Source organism: Rana temporaria, chromosome 5 (assembly GCF_905171775.1).
Source record: "Rana temporaria chromosome 5, aRanTem1.1, whole genome shotgun sequence".
NCBI lineage: Eukaryota > Metazoa > Chordata > Amphibia > Anura > Ranidae > Rana > Rana temporaria.
Genome location: NC_053493.1, coordinates 365,932,892 through 365,950,285, shown reverse-complemented (window position 1 = coordinate 365,950,285; position 17,394 = coordinate 365,932,892). Strand labels below are relative to the sequence as shown.

At 40.9% G+C, this 17,394-nt stretch overlaps 1 protein-coding gene across 1 annotated transcript in view; it reads right to left on the bottom strand.

Annotated features, from left to right (window-relative positions):
- VPS13B (vacuolar protein sorting 13 homolog B) overlaps nt 1-17,394 on the bottom strand; it is a 1,252,356-nt gene that overhangs the window by 404,413 nt on the left and 830,549 nt on the right. The window contains 1 exon segment of the mRNA XM_040354774.1: nt 14,889-15,032. Coding sequence (XP_040210708.1) covers nt 14,889-15,032 — 144 coding nt within the window.

The following is a 17,394-nucleotide window of genomic DNA, read 5'->3' as shown; positions in this document are numbered from 1 at the left end:
CTAAAACGAGACAGTCCCACCACCGATAAAAGTGCAGGCTTACCGGAACTTGTTGACCACTGATGGCGTATGCCAAAAGAGGTCGATCAAGGCTTTATATGACAGATGTCAAAAAAACGATCCTTGGCGGGAAGTGTAGGCCCAAATGGATGATGTATCCTTTGATGGAATGGGTCCCCAGGGACAGACTGGAAACTGTACTGATGTAGGACTCCCAAAACCTCCCAACTTCCTGAGATAAGAATGAGGGACTTCTATTAGCAAAAGTATGTAGGCATAGGACACACCCCCTCCTCTACTGCCGATTCCAACAATGTCTCCTCACTACTTCCTGGGGACCCATTCCATCCAAGGATACATCATCCATTTGGGCCTACACTTCCCGCCAAGGATCGTTTTTTTGAAATCTGTCATATAAAGCCTTGATCGACCTCTTTTGGCATACGCCATCAGTGGTCAACAAGTTCCGGTAAGCCTGCACTTTTATCGGTGGTGGGACTGTCTCGTTTTAGAAGTCACGTATCTTTTCATTTATTCACTCACTTGAAGGACATGTGGAAAATAATGAACTTCGTTATATATTACCAATCATCCTAAACACTGAGTTTTGCTGGACTTTGCACTTCACTTGATATCACATTAAGTGTACCAGACTATTTGCTTAATTGGCACCTTTTTTCCATCCAAAGGGTTGTACATACCGTTTTGACTTATGTTCTACATTTATTAATATCTATGTATTTTATTTACTACACAGATTATGGTATTTTGATATTCACTATATCATTATAAGCGCTACACTTATATATCCTTTTGTTACTTTGCTTTTTTGAATAAGCTGTGTTAGCAGCTACCATTACCGCACTATTGGCAGCGCAGGGTATTCACTTTTCTTTTCCCTACGCATTTACTTCCTTGCACAGTAGTATCCACAAACAGGGCATAGGGAATACGTGTCACAGAATTCACAGAGCCCGCCTTCTGAACTACAGAGGTGCTGAGAGGAGGAGTTTCAGGGGGCGGAATCACTGTTTGCAGACAGCAAGGTACCTCGTGGCAGGAGTACAAGGAATTGCATAAAGCAGTATTAAACCCAAAAGCAGAACATGTATTATTTTGCAGCTTACCATTTCTTAGATGTGGTGGCTTCTTAAATTTCCTTCTTTAGGCTATTTTCTATTATCACCTGATGATCTGGGCCAGTAAGTATGTTGTTTTCACAAGCTCAAGCTCTCCAGCAGAATGCATAATTTTGCATGGATAGGACAAACCACCTTAGGCCCCTTTCACAAGGGCGGACCGTTCAGGTCTGCCTGCCAGTTTTTTAGGCAAACCTGAATAGATGCTCTGTGCATCTCTATGGAGCCACGGATGTCAGCACTGACATCCGACCCGCTAAAGTGTGACGGATGGAAACCCCATTTTCCATCCGTCTGGCGGATCAGATCGGATGAAGGCGGACTCTACGGGCCGTCTTCATCCGATCCCCTATAGGGGAGAGTGGCGCTCCTACAGGTCGGTCCCTGCACAGTGTGCAGAGACAGACCTGTCATCTGGCTGCTCAGCGGGGATCGACAGAGCAATCCCTACTGAGCAAAGTGGAGCCCGCACATGGACACATCCGTGTGAAAAGGGCCCTTACACTGACAGGGGTGATTAAAATGAATTGCTTTTATTTATTCATGTAAAACCTGTATTCCAAAAGGAAAAACACTTTCTGTAACTGGTTATAAAGTATGAGTTGGAGTTTGACTTCAATTTGTTAGTGCATCTAAATCTGCAAATTAATGTAACACTCCCCTCCCTCCAGCATGACAATGCTGCTGTCTGTAGTGCCTCCTGTGCTCATTTCTCCAGAGTCGTGTCTCACTGGCCACACTTCTCCAGCTGTGTTACTGGCCAGATCACAAGGTGAAAACAGAGGTAAAAAGCCAAAGAACAGACACAGCCACATCTAATGATTGCTAAGATGTAATATATAACATTTTGGGTTTTGGGTTTTAATACCACTTTAATGAAAGCTGAAGATATAAAAAGGCTAAAAACAACTTTTGAAATGGCATTAATAACAAAGCTTACAAGAGATTTTACGGACTGAATTCAGATATACTTTAAGGACAACACCCCCACTTTTCTGTTCTGTATTTTCTTTCTCATACAGTGCATTGAAAAAGTATTCATACCACTTGAGATTTTCCACATTTTGTCATGTTACAACCAAAAACGTATCTTTTATTGTGATAGACCAACAAAAAGTGGCACATAATTGTGAAGTAGAAGGAAAATGTTTACATATTTACAAATAAATATGTGAAAAGTGTGGCATGTATTTGTATTCAGAGTAAATACTTTGTAGATCCACCTTTCGCTGCAATTACAGCTGCAAGTGTTTTTGGGATGTCTCTACCAGCTTTGCACATCTAGAGAGTGAAAGATCTGCCCATTCTTCTTTGCAAAAAAGCTCAAGCTCTGTCAGATTGGACGGTGAGCGTCTGTGAACAGCAATTTGCAATTCTTGCCACAGATTCTCAATTGGATTTAGGTCTGAACTTTGCCTGGACCTTTCTAACACATGAATATGGTTTGATCTAAATTATTCCATTGTAGCTCTGGCTGTATGTTTAGGGTTGTTGTCCTGCTGGAAGGTGAATCTATGCCCTAGTCTCAAATCTTTTAAAGTGGAGGTTCACCCAAAATCCTTTTTTTTTTTTACATTAGATTGAGGCTCGTTTTGTCAAGGGGAATCGGGTGTTTTTTTTACAATCGAAGCAGTACTTACCGTTTTAGAGATGCATCTTCTCCGCCGCTTCCGGGCATGGGCTGCGGGACTGGGCATTCCTACTTGATTAACAGGCTTCCGACAGGCTTCCGACGGTCGTATACATCGCGTCACGATTTTCCGAAAGTAGCCGAACGTCGGTGCGCAGGCGCCGTGTAGAGCCGCACCGACGTTCGGCTTCTTTCGGCTACTCGTGACGCGATGTATTGCGACCGTCGGAAGCCTGTCGGAAGACGGTCAATCAAATAGGAACGCCCAGTCCCGAAGACCATACCCGGAAGCGGCGGAGAAGATCGTTCTCTAAAACGGTAAGTACTGCTTCGATTTTAAAAAAAAATACCCGATTCCCCTTGACAAAATGAGCATCAATCTAATGTTAAAAATATTTTTTCGGGTGAAGTCCCGCTTTAAAGACTCGAACGGGTTTTCTTCTAAGATTAACCTGTATTTGGCTGCATCTTCCCATCAACTCTTGCCAGCTTCCTGTCCCTGCTGAAGAAAAGCATCACCACAATATGATGCTGAAACCACCATGTTTCACCTTGGGGATGGTGTGTTCAGGGTAATGTGCAGTGTTAGTTTATCGCCACACATAGCGTTTTGCTTTTAGACCAAAAAGTTCCATTTTGGTCCCATCTGACCAGAGCACCTTCTTCCACATGTTTGTTGTGTCCCCCACATACTGTAAACAGGCAACAATGGCTTTCTTGTTGCCTCTCGTGTATAAAGGCCAGATTTGTGGAGTGCACGACTAATAGTGGTCCTGTGGACAGATTCTCTCACCTGAGGTGTGAATCTCTGCAGCCCCTCAGAGTAACCATGCTTCTCTGATTAAATCTCTCCTTGCCCGTTCTGTCAGTTTAGGACAACGGCCATGTCTTTGTAGGTTTGCAGTTGTGCCATAAACAGTGCTTTGTGAGACGTTCAAAGCATGGAATATGTTTTTTTTTATATAACCTAGCCCTGCTTAAACTTCTCTACAACTTTATCCCTGACCTGTCTGGTGTGTTCTATGGCCTTCATGGTGCTGTTTGTTCACTAAGGTTCTCTAATAAACCTCTGAGGGCTTCACAGAGCAGCTGTATTTATACAGAGATTAACTTACACACAAGTGGACTCTTTTTACTGGTTCCACTATTTTCTAGTTAGGGGTATCAGAGTAAAGGGGGCTTAATACAAATGCACATCACACTTTTCACATATTTATTTGTAAACAAATGTTGAAAACTTTATAATTTTCCTTCCACTTCACAAGTATGTGCCACTTTGTGTTGGTCTGTCACATATAATCCATTTACATTATTTTGGTTCTAACATGACAAAATATGGAACATCTCAAGGGGTATAAATAGTTTTTCAAAGCACTGTAAAGACCAATGTAGATCAATATTCAATAATGTGAACTAATACTGTATTTTTCCTGTTTATAAAATGATACTCTTATCTTAAATCGTTAAGACTAAAAATTGAGGGATTGCTTATACATGGAAGTAAGCAATGGACAGAACCCGCGTGGTTGCGAAACTGCCCATGCCTTTGCAAACAGGCTTTCTGCAATCATTAGCCTCCAATCACGAGTGAGACTGCTTATAGCTTGTCTCTGCAAACAGGCTTCCTCCAATCACGAGCCTTATGTAACTGACGTTAGCTGATGCTAAACAATCCAATTGGAACACATCGCGTTGGAGGTTGTGCAGGTTCATGAGAAGGAATAGATAAATAAAGACATTATGGCCATATGGTTTGCAAAGGCTTGGTCCAGAAGACCTGAAAGGCTCTTAACCACTTAAGGACCCCCTTCACGCCGATATACGTCGGCAGAATGGCAAAGCTGGGCACATCCACGTACCTGTACGTGGCCCTTTAATCCCAGCTGCGCGTGCACGTGACCCACGTGACCCAGTCCGAAGCTCCGTGACCGCGCCCGCGGAACCCGCGGACCCGATCGCTGCTGGTGTCCCGTGATCGGTCCTCCGGAGCTGAAGTTGTGGCAGTGTCATTGATCGTGTGTTCCCTGATATAGGGAAACACGATCAATGACGTCACAGTCCAGCCCCGCCCCCTACAGTTAGAAATCCATATGAGGTCACACTTAACCCCTTCAGCGCCCCCCTAGTGGTTAACTCCCAAACTGCAATTGTTATTTTCACAGTTAACAATGCATTTTTACAGCATTTTTGCTGTGAAAATTACAATGGTCCCAAAAATGTGTCAAAATTGTCCGATGTGTCCGCCATAATGTCGCGGTCATGAAAAAAATCGCTAATCGCCATTAGTATTGTAAACTATTTTGTAAACGCTATACATTTTGCGCAAACCAATCGATAAACGCTTATTGCGATTTGGGAATATTTATTATAGCAAAAAGTAAAAAGTATATATATTTTTTTTTTCAAAATTGTCGCTCTATTTTTGTTTATAGCGCAAAAAATAAAAACTGCAGAGGTGATCAAATACCACCAAAAGAAAGCTCTATTTGTGGAAAAAAAAGGACGCCAATTTTGTTTGGGGGCCACATCGCACGACTGCGCAATTGTCAGTTAAAGCGACGCAGTGCCGAATCACAAAAACTGGCCAGGTCCTTTACCTGCATAAAGGTCCGGGTCATAAGTGGTTAAAGAAGCCAGCTCTGATTGTCTTTTATCAGTTCCGAGCAAATTTAACAGAAAAGACAAACAGGGTTTTATCAGATTTGCCAACACAGCTAGCAGTCATTCCTGGTGGACTTACAGGTCAGCTACAGCCACTAAATGTTATTCAATCAACAAGCCATTTAAAGCCCCGTTGAGAGAAGAATGGACTAGATGGATGCCAAAAAAAGGTGGTAACTGGATTTCTTACTTTTGGGTGGGAAAAGTGGGGGTCATCTTATACAAGGAAAAATACGGTGCATTTTCTTGTAGTGCTGGGTCCTGGGGACCTATCCTCAGCTGAACATTGCTTCCTAGGTGTTTGTGTGTTTTTTCCTCAAGTGATCCAATTTCCTTTCACAACCCAAAAGCCAATTGATGAGCAGATTTGCTTCCTCTCATATTGTCCGAGTATGTAGCTATAGCTGTGGCATCAATCCGAGATAGAAATATACAGTATATAGGGCCAGGGTCCAACATGCAATTTGGTACATGCACTGTAACGTGATATGAATATAAATATATCAGCACCACTCCAAGCCTGCAGTATCATTCCCCCAGGTTTACACTCTGTAGTCAGGTGCTGGCAGAGATAGAACACATCTCACTCCAAGATATAATATAGCATTCAGGCACCGCCACATACTGCATTCAACTACAGTGTAAATTAAATGAAAGTCAGATTTCAGTTCAAATACCCACCCATCGGTCACACCCCTCAGACATGTTTCACCCTCATTGGGCTTAATCGCAGAGATCACCTATGATTAAGCCCAATGTGAAACATGTCAGAAAGGCGTGACTGATGGACGGGGATTTGAGCTGAAGCTCATCTTTCATTTACCTTACACTGAAGTTAAACACAGTGTGTAGCAGTACCTGTATGCTACAATGTAAATAAATATGTTAGCGCCTGTTTATTATGATGAATTTAATAAACCAAAATTACTAAAAAGAACACAGACCAAAATGTAAAAAAATGTAAACACACTAGCATTATATATATATATATATATATATATATATATATATATATATATATATATATATATTAGGGCTGTTACTGATCAAAAATGTTCTGTTCGATCAATCGTTTTTTTTTTAATCGATTAACCGACTAATTTTGATTAATTATAACGCACATACAGATCCCACTACTTTTAGCTGATCTCCTTGCAGGCTGATTCCCAGTGCAGCTACCAACCACTGGAAAAATGGATAGCAGGATACAAAAAACACACAAAGGCAGCGCTCAAAGGGAATAGCATTAAAACTTTTATAGTCTTCAAGTAGGTAACCAAATAAATATTGCACTGGAGATAAAATCGATGTAGCTATATAAACTGTAAAAATGGTGCAGTCATAAAAACATGTAGCTAAGTATGATACTGGTATAAAAATGTGTACAACGATACCACTGCTGAATCCAGATGGGGAGAGGTTAACCACTTCCCGACCTCCTCATGTACATTTACGTCGGCAGAATGGCACGGACAGGCACAATCACGTACCTGTACGTCCTCTGCTAGACGTGGGTGGGGGGTCCGATCGGGACCCCCCCCGGTACATGCGGAGGTCGGGTCCGCTCGGGGAGCGATCCGGGACGACGGCGCGGCTATTTGTTTATAGCCGCTCTGTCGCGATCGCTCCCCGGAGCTGAAGAACGGGGAGAGCCGTGTGTAAACACGGCTTCCCCCTGCTTCACTGTGGCGGCGCATCGATCGGGTGATTCCCTTTATAGGGAAGACCCGATCGATGATGTAATTCCTACAGCCACACCCCCCTACACTAGTAAACACACACTAGGTGATCCCTAAATGTTACAGCGCCCCCTGTGTTTAACTCCCAAACTGCAACTGTCATTTTCACAATAAAGAATGCAATTTAAATGCATTTTTTGCTGTGAAAATGACAATGGTCCCAAAAATGTGTCAAAATTGTCCGAAGTGTCCGCCATAATGTCGCAGTCACGAAAAAAATCACTGATCGCCGCCATTAGTAGTAAAAAAAATAAAAAAAATAAAAATGCAAAAAAACTATTTTGTAAACGCTATAAATTTTGCGCAAACCAACCGATAAACGATTATTGCGATTTTTTTTACCAAAAATAGGTAGAAGAATACATATCGGCCTAAACTGAGGAAAAAAAAAAAATTGTATATGTTTTTGGGGGATATTTATACAGCAAAAAGTAAAAAATATTGCATTTTTTTCAAAATTGTCACTCTATTTTTGTTTATAGCGCAAAAAATAAAAACCGCAGAGGTGATCAAATACCACCAAAAGAAAGCTCTATTTGTGGGGAAAAAAGGACGCCAATTTTGTTTGGGAGCCACGTCGCACGACCGCGCAATTGTCTGTTAAAGCGACACAGTCCCGAACTGTAAAAACCCCTTGGGTCTTTAGGCAGCAATATGGTCCGGGGCTTAAGTGGTTAACATCAGTCCGTCGGCATGTAGATGTCCCATGAAGGGAACCATCACAACTCCCAGTGGATGGTTGTAGAATCCCAGGTTGATAGAGGGAAGTGTAACAGCCCTTGCGTGTGGCAGATAGTAAGGTCCCGCCGGCATGCAGATATGAAGGCAGAGCAAAGGAGCCCTGCAGATGAACACGGCAAGCCCCGCCGGTGCCCGTGACGTTACTGGATCTCAGACGGAACTCCCTGAAGGCCCAGGAGCTGGCGGAGAGGTGAGTACCAATCAAAAGAATTTTAATCGATCAAAAAGATTTTGATCGATCAAAAAAATTTAAGATTAATCGATTAATTAAAAGTGAATTTGCACAGCCCTAATATATATATATATATATATATATATATATATATATATATATATATATATATTTCCGTCATTTATTCTATTCAAGGTACAAAGACTTAACATCTACCCATCTGCAGGAAATCAGGAATAATGGGCGAGGCTCAAAATCCTGCTCTGTATTAGTCACATAATGTTTTATGTTCATTGTTTTATACGCTTGCCAGACTATGAATGAACATAGAAAATAATATTGTAATTGCTGTTGCATGCAGAACATTCCACATAGTATGGTGCTGATGGTTCCTACCCTATGCAATCATTTCTAGAAATGAGGCAATGTATTGTCAAACGCCCCCACTCCAACCCATGGAGTGATCTGACCTTTTCTGAACTGCAAGCCATGTAGAGAACTTGATTATAAAGCAAGTAGGAGCGGCCCCGGATGACATCTTTGCATCGTGTTTACCAGACTCCATATACTCTATTTGGTAAAAGAGTCTGCAAGCATAATAAACACAACATTTCAGAGCGACCGGCGGTTTCCATCACAAAATCCTTACATGGTGTTCACATTTGTTACCAATAAAGCATCTGCACGTATATTTAAGGACATAATTTCCTGTTTTACTACTGGATTGAATCACATTGTTGGAATAAGACTTTTTCTTTTTTTTTCTTTCAGATGAGGGCAGATAAACAACAACAATTAGATTCACAAACAACACCATTCAAGGAAAGTACCCTATGTACCATGATTTTATGGCTCCGTTAAATGGAACTGAGCAGCGCATATGAAATCATTATAAGAAAATTTGTGCATAATTGTGTGATATGTTACAGTGATGGAAAAATAGGGCAAAGAGAATACTAGCCTAAAACCACAACATGTAAATCATCTGCAAACATCAAAAATCGGTGGATTTGTAAACATCAATATTCCTGTTTATATCAATGGAAAGGAGAGGTGGAAGGTGATCAGCGGTGTTTACAGATGTGGCCGGTGACCCTCATATAAAACAGGAACAGTAGTGATTATCACAGGTTTTCTAACCTAAATGGTTGTTCTGATTTGGCCAACTTTCGCTAAATATCTATAGATAGCTTAAGTGAACATGCTTGCTATGCACTAGTTAGGTTGTATTAAATATGTCACTTAAGTCTTTTTTTTCCCATCACTCCTCTTCTGGTTATTTCCACCTTTGTCCCCTCTTATGCTCCATCATATTTCAAGGTCTAGACTCTAGAGTGTGCAAAGATGGGCGATTGTTTTTGCCAGATATTCAGGACCTGGGAGAGACCAGCGACGCATCTGCTCCTGCATGGAGATCTTTCTGGGCATGCAAACAAATGCTGCAATTTCTAATGTATGGGCACCCTAGTTGCCTGTAACGTTTGTACGTTTATACTCCTCTTTCTTCTGCACCCTTATCTTTCTATGTACCTGTACCATGAGGACTTCACCCACTGCACACTTTCCTGGCTTGTGCTGGATATGAGAGATTTTACAGCTTGTCAGGTCTGGCATGGGAGGGCCCAACTTTTGGATCATAGTCACTTGTATCACCATAATGTTGGGGTATTAATGCCATAAAACAAGACAAGTTCTATAATTGATCTCTGGATTGAACTTTAAAGTATATTTTAAAGTGGAGTTCCACCCATAAATATAACATTACATCAGTAGTTTTAAAAAAATGTCATTAGTCCTTTAAGAATTTTTTTTTTTTTTTAGATGCCTTCAAAGTGTTGTTGCTAGGCAGAATAGTTAATCTTCCCTCTTCCTGCACCTAGGTGCTTAAGCTTCCTAACCTACACCGCACAGACTCCTGGGAATGTAGTGGGTGTAACTTTCCAGGAGTCTGTGCACTCCCCAGTCTCGAAGAATCATGTGACTTGGACAGTACAGGTGCTGAAACCTGATCTGAAACCTATTACACTGCTTGTGCAGAACTGAGCATGTGCGAGATCTGCAAGGCTGAAATCCAGGAAGTCATACAGTCTGGATTCATGATGCCCACACTTAAGATGGCACCAGTCAATTTCTATTTTATAAAGTGTCTAAATGCTGTAACAACTTAACAAAACGGACCTTAGTTTACAGACTAACTTTACTAGAATACATTAAGCTTGTGTATTACAGGGGTATTTATATTTAAAAAGTGAAAATGTGGCCGGAACTCCGCTTTAACTCAGTCTCTATAAATCTCACATAAACTTTAACACTCAAATGTAATGTCAAAGGTAATTTAAAATATATTTTAATTAATAAAATAATACTTAGTAAGCCTGCCAAGAAGGTCTGTTTTGAGTCACTTTATGATGGTGCTCTGCCCCACTCTCCCAAATGTGCTTGCGATTCGTCAACGAGTCCTATGGCCTTCCAATAGAGACTACAAGTGCACATTTCAACACAAGTTACATGTTACTCCTATCGGAAAACCCACACTGAGAAATGCCACGCAGCTATCACTGGGGTGCATGCAGACAAGCAGTGGCTGCAAGAAATAAGCAGCACAGAGATTCAACAAAGGATGAAGACATAGTGTTTTAGCAAACTAAAGGTCTTCATTAGGTTTACACCCACACTAAAGTCTAGTACATATGGGCCGAATGTTGGGAAACATCAGCCCGTTCAATAAAAAACGGCCAACATGATTGACTGAGACAGGCTGAGGAGTTATTGGCTCCTGCTGCTATCAAAGTCAGTTAGCCAATCAGGAGACAGAGGGGGTGGGGTCGGACCGTGTCTCAGTGTCTGAATGAACACACAAAGCTGCGGCTCGGCTCAGGTGCCCCTTAGCAAGCTGCTTTCTGTGGGGGCACTCAACAGGAGGGAAGGGCGAGGAGCTGAAAAGGGGAGGGTTTAGGCTGCTCTGTACATGTGCTTCCGCTGCTCTGTCGAAGCATTCATGTGCTTCCACTGAGGAGACTTTAAACTTTAGAGTTAGGACTGCAGTGCACAGGGAGCCTTGACGGGGCCTGCAGCTTATGCATGTATTTGAAAATGCGTGCAACTAAATCCCTGTTTTTAAACGCACTGTTAGACAGGTGAATTTGGTTGGTAAGTTTGAGCTTGGATATTCGGTGTTATTTTTGACATGCGTGCGCCCTTTCCAGTGCTCCTTAGTGTATAGACCAGTCATAAGAAGGGGCAGTGACAGTTAGTTTGCTCTGTACAAAACCACTGCACAGAGCAGGAAAGTATAACATGTTTGTTATTTTTGAAGAAAAAAAAAAGACTTTAGTATCACTTTAAGTTAGGATCTTTAATATCCTTGTATGACCTGGGTTCTAGAAAGCACATATACATGTGTTTTCCAGGTAAGGGCCAGGCCTGCCCCATTCACCTAAGTCTTAAGCCATGTCTATGAACTCAATGTTCCTGAAGAGAAATTCCTTTTATTCTCCACATATGATTTATTTTAGTTGTTGGTAGAAAACTTGGAAAACAAAGAAAGCTGCAGAAACGCTCAATAACAATGGGGCTTTCTATTATAATACAAATGTTTAGTTGAGCAGATTCACATACAGACAACTAACACACAAAGCATAAAACAGAGACTGGCTGCAAAACCGCAAACATTCATAGCTTTGTATGTTCTTTAAGGACATGGACAGGAGACATACTGTACAATTACAATGTTCCCTGTAAAAAGTAGAATGTTGTCACAGTACAAGATCTTTTATTACCCAATTACACCGTGAAAGAGAATTTAGAAGATGTAACGTATTTACATTTCACGCATTTATATTTTTTTAAATTAAAGCAGTATTAAACCCAAAACCAAAAATGAAAATATATTGCAGTTTACCAAACATTAGATTTGATGGCTGCATTGGTTTTCTTTTTTTTTCTTTCTTTTTTTTCCTTGTGTTGTCCCTGGGTGATCTGACCAGTAAACGCACCTCCTGTATTAGAATGCCCCCACTCTGGATGAAGGCAAACAGGGGACACAGCAGATGGCATAATTGTCTCGTTGGGAAGGGAGGGAGGGGGAGTCTCAGATGTATTAGCAGATTTAGACACACTAACAAATTTAAGCCAAACTCCAGCTCACATTGCAGTTACACAAGCAGTTACAGCAACAGTCTTTTGTTCTATCGGGATAAAGAGCTTCTTCTGTTGAGAGACAACAGAGTTACTGGCCAGATCACCAGGGGAAAACAAAAGCAAATCTAAAGAGAACTAATGCAGCCATCACATCTAATGGAATTTGTAAGCTGAAATATAATAAATGTTTGCTTTTGGTTTAAATACCACTTCAAGACTGTCAATGCCAGCCTGATGAGAGCGCTTCCCATGCTTGTTGAATTCTCAACACTATTTACCAACGTGCAGAGCTCTCCATTTTTACGTCATATGTTAACAGGGGGGGGCTGGCAGCCTTAAGCCTGGGGGACAAGTCCAATCGAGTGGCCCATTGAGCCACCTAATCATTTCAACATCTGACCACCAGGTTTTATAACATGTATTGATGTTATGAAGCAAGACAAATATGACACAGCAATGGCAGCATGACCCTGATCTTGATAAAGAGCCGTTGACACTGCTCTTTACCAATGTGATTGGCAATGTCCAATAACAGCCAATCACATGTAAATGACAGCCCAGCCCAGAGCAGCCCAGGGGGAAATCTCCACTCTGCCACCTGGCCCAGTCCGCCCCTGTATGTTAAGAATGTTTCTGTTGACCATTCAAACCCGTATAAGGCAATGTATGCCCCATCTTCTACCGTAAACTTGTGCCCCACAATCCTCTACTGATGGAAGGTCTAATGGGTCTTCTTATTTTTCATGACCCATATTCCGCACCATGTGCTGCATAACCAAAGGGTCTGGCCATTTAAATAGAGGTTTTAAACTTAACGGAAAGCAGAGTGACCTCTTGCTGCCTATTCATTTTACAGTAGTAGGTACGCTACTTCTTATATTACACAAGTCTCAAGTTCAAATAAAGCTACCTGTTGTGACATATTCTCCCGATTAATAAATATTTAAAATCACTCAGCACGGTTGAATTATCCCCTGCAGCATCCAGGCACAGAGCAGTGTTGAGTGGTCCAACTCCAAGCAGCTGATTTGCAAGTGTTGGACATTTAAAACTGTTGGATTTTCCCTTGCCGATTACTTGGCAATGGCAGCAAGAAAATTAAGAACTGTAAGTGATTTCTGCAGAGTGTGAACTTGCTCTACAGCAACCTGTGACTTCATCTACAATGGATTTTCTTCAAGAGAGAATGTATGCCATTAACTACTACCCCAATTTAGATGTATTAAAATCATAGGTAATATGATGTCCTTGGGCTGGTTTTCCACTTTTTCTCCCAATAAAGCTGAACTCCAGGCAGACATAAAATGAACACTGTTTATTGCAGATACAAGACCGTCCCCAAGTATGAGTCCAACTTGTATACGGACTCGTACTTACAAACGGAGGGAGACAAGAGGAAGCGAGAGGAAATCTGCCCCTAGGAAGGGAAATTCACTGCTGTAAGAGTTAGCATGGTAAAAAGATGTCTTCACTGAAGCTTTATCACCGATCCTTGTTTCTACGACAACAAATTTAAAAATCCATTTGTCACAGGGAAAGAAAGTGAGGTGAAATTTTCTGAACAGGGGCACATATAGCAAAACAAACTTTACAGGTGCTATCCAAAAAACGTAAAAAAAAACATTTTTTTGCCAGGAGTTACAATTAAAAAAATTACCTGTTTCAACTTGCATACAAATTCAACTTCAGAACAACCTACATAACCCATCTTGTTTGTAACTTGGAGACTGGCTGTGTGTGTATATATATATATATATATATATATATATATATATATATATATATATATATATATATATATATATATATATATTTTTTTTAATGCCATCACTTTCAAGTATCTAGATCCATATGGAAATTAGCCGGTTGTAACCCCCTGTACAGCAGAAGTCATAGTGATAGTATTCATACTCTGGGCCAATCAGGCTTTGCAGCATATGGACATATTGAATGTGAAAACTGAAAAATTACCTCACTTGCTGCTGCTTCTTCAGTGTTTCACCACACCAGGCTCTTTTACTTAAAAGGAGAAGTAGAGCCAAAGCTTGTTTTGCACTCCTGTGACCCGTCTTCAGCAGACAGCGAGCTGAAGTCTGCTGATGTCACAGAGCCAGTCCAAGCTCAGGCAAGATCGCAACAATGAAGTCGGGAACCGACCCATGTGCCAAGCGCTCCAGTGAGCGCAGGGGGGCAGAGCAGAGAGCTGCTGACTGCTCAGGGAGCTGTGGAACTGAGTGATCGGTGGTGTTAGATCGCTCGGTTCTCAATGTTAGAGCCGGCCGAGGAACAATGCTGCATTCAGTAAGGTAAGCATTGTTAAAAAAGAAACGGATAGGTAAGCACAATTACAAAAAAAAAAAAAAAAACGTATTCCCATACTTTTTAACTGCAAGAGAAAAAAAATCAGGTTGCCAACTTGGCCGTTCTAATCTTAGGACTTAACGCACAAAAGGACAAATCCTCTGCTAGGTAAAACAGCTCTCAAACATCTATTTAAATTGTGTATTTGTCTGTTTGCCTAGTGTACAGCATTTTTAATTGAAAAATTTGCACCAACACAAAACATTTTGTCAATGGAAGGATTAGAACATGCAGATGAAAGTTACTTATTTTAAGACTTTCTAAGAAGCAGAAGGTTAAACATGAACTAGCCCGTCATCTCTTACCTCAGCAGCCATGTTTGTTTGTTCAAATCCAACCATGTTGGCTTGTACCAGCTGTTGCAGAAGTTGTACTTGAGTCACACTTAGGAAGAAGTCCAAGCTTGTGGTAATATTCACTTCCAAGGAATGGCCACACACTAAAATATCCTGAGGTGAAAAGGTAGATCACATGTCAATTCTGTTTACTCAAGCTGGAGGGACCAAACAAACCCCTGAAATATCCGTGTCTAACATATCTTAAATCAACTGCACCTGAAATACTGACATGCGGGTGCCAAATTCTTCAAACAGAGATTATTTTCATTTGTAATCAATACGAATGTTCTGCTGCTGAGCAAATCCGACATGTCAAAAATGCAGCCATTCACTCATATACCTCAGAGAACCTCTACAAGCACCGTGCAAAGCTGCAAGGTTAACATAATAAGTACACTGATGCAAGCGAGAGCACAAGAACTCTAAAGCATTTTAAAAGTAGATTCTGGGGACACAGTCTGCTTGGTTTGAGGTAACTGTGTGAGCACATATGAGAACTACTTACTAAACTTACTAAAAATGGTCAGGTAAACCACAAATGTAAGAAATGGTATTTTGTCACAGGGAATATCAAATATTGGAAGATATCTGCATGTTCTAAACAGATGCCATTTATAAGCAGAAAATAAAATAAAGCACTATTTTTTTCCCCTCAAGTTTTTTCTCTGTTTTGTTTCCCAGATTTAATTTCATCTTTCAAGAGGAATAAAAAAAAATGAACACAGGGGTGATTCTACAGCTACTGTTGTACCACCTTTCTTCTTTTTAAAGATCACAATACTTGCACACTGGGCCTAGTCTTCTATGGGACAAGTTGAGGTGCCACTCATGGAAGGAACTGTGGGGAAAGGAGAGGCATTAAGGCTGAAGTGCAAACATAGGCAACCTGGTTTCATGGATGGGATGGTCTGCATCTTCACCTTGCCATGCGCCACCTCAACCACACAAAGCAACAATCACTTTTTTCTTAATCTTACTATAGTCACTCTAGCAATGTTTGCAATTGATCAATTGATTTACAACCACTTGAGCCCAAGGACATGACTGAATTGTATGTACCGTACTCTTTATATATATATATATATATATATATATATATATATATATATATATATATATATATATATATATATATATATATATATAAAGAACTCCTAAATCGAAAAGCAAATGCATCATTTTTTAAAGGGACTGTTTTGAACAGTGGCAGTTTAGAGCATTGGTTATGCAGGAAAAACAATTAGGGGACCTTGGTTGGGCTGTTACCCATATAGCAGGCAATTGCATTACTTTTAACTATTTTTCATTGCAAAAATAAATTGATGGGAGTAAAATTGTGATGATGTGTTAAACTCCTAAAATATATATCCAAAAAATGGTCACACATAAGATGATAGCTTAGGCCGTGGTACAGTGGTATGCACAGGTATTGGTAGGCTGCTCTAATCAGGTAAAACCACTCACATTTACAAATGTATTAAAGCAGTGATTATGGGGAAGAGAACTTTAATGGAGGTTAGTGGAATTCTTGCTAAAGGGAGTCTGTATTTTGCTCATACACAAACAAACAGGTTCTCTTTACAGCATTTTCCTTTTGAACTCTTCCCTGCCATCAGCTGTTTGTCTAGGAAACACGTGGTACTTCAGTCATTAATTACCTTGGTGCTGTACTTTTTAAAATCCGTGCCCATTTTTGATCATTACATATCTCTCAAAACTGTTGAGTCACTATATATGATCAACCTATTTTTAAACCCAATCCTAATATCTCATCAATGTAGTCAAAATACAACTACATTTAAACGGAAACTACCACATATTTTTGAACAACTTTGAAGATTAACATTTTGATTTGTTGTTGGTACATATTAAGGGGCAGATCCTCGTACAGCGGCGCATTTATGCGCCGGACGTAGCGTATCTAAGATACACTACGCCTCCATAACTTAATTTTTTTTTAAATCCTGAAAGAATCTGCGCCGTAAGTTACGCGGCGTAGTGTATCTTTGCCGGCGTAATGGGGCCTAATTCAAATGGATGCAATGGGGGCGTGTTTTATGTAAATACGTCGTGACCCAACGTAAACAACGTATTTTTTTTAACTGCGCATGCGCCGTCCGTGGGGGTATCCCAGTGCGCATGCTCGAAATTAAACCGGAACAGCCAATGCTTACGACGGTGACGTCATTCTATGCAAATTCCTATTCGCGAACGACTTACGCAAACAACGTAAAAAATTCAAAATTGTACGTGGGAACGACGGCCATACTTAACATTGAGTATGCCTCATAACAGCAGCTTTAACTATACGCCAAAAAAAGCCGAACGAAAACGACGTAAAAAAATGCGCCGGCTGGACGTACGTTCGTGGATCGCCGTAAATAGCTAATTTGCATACTCAACGCGGATTTCGACGGAAACGCCACATTGCATCGAAGATCCGACGGCGTACTAAGACGTACGCCTGTCGGAT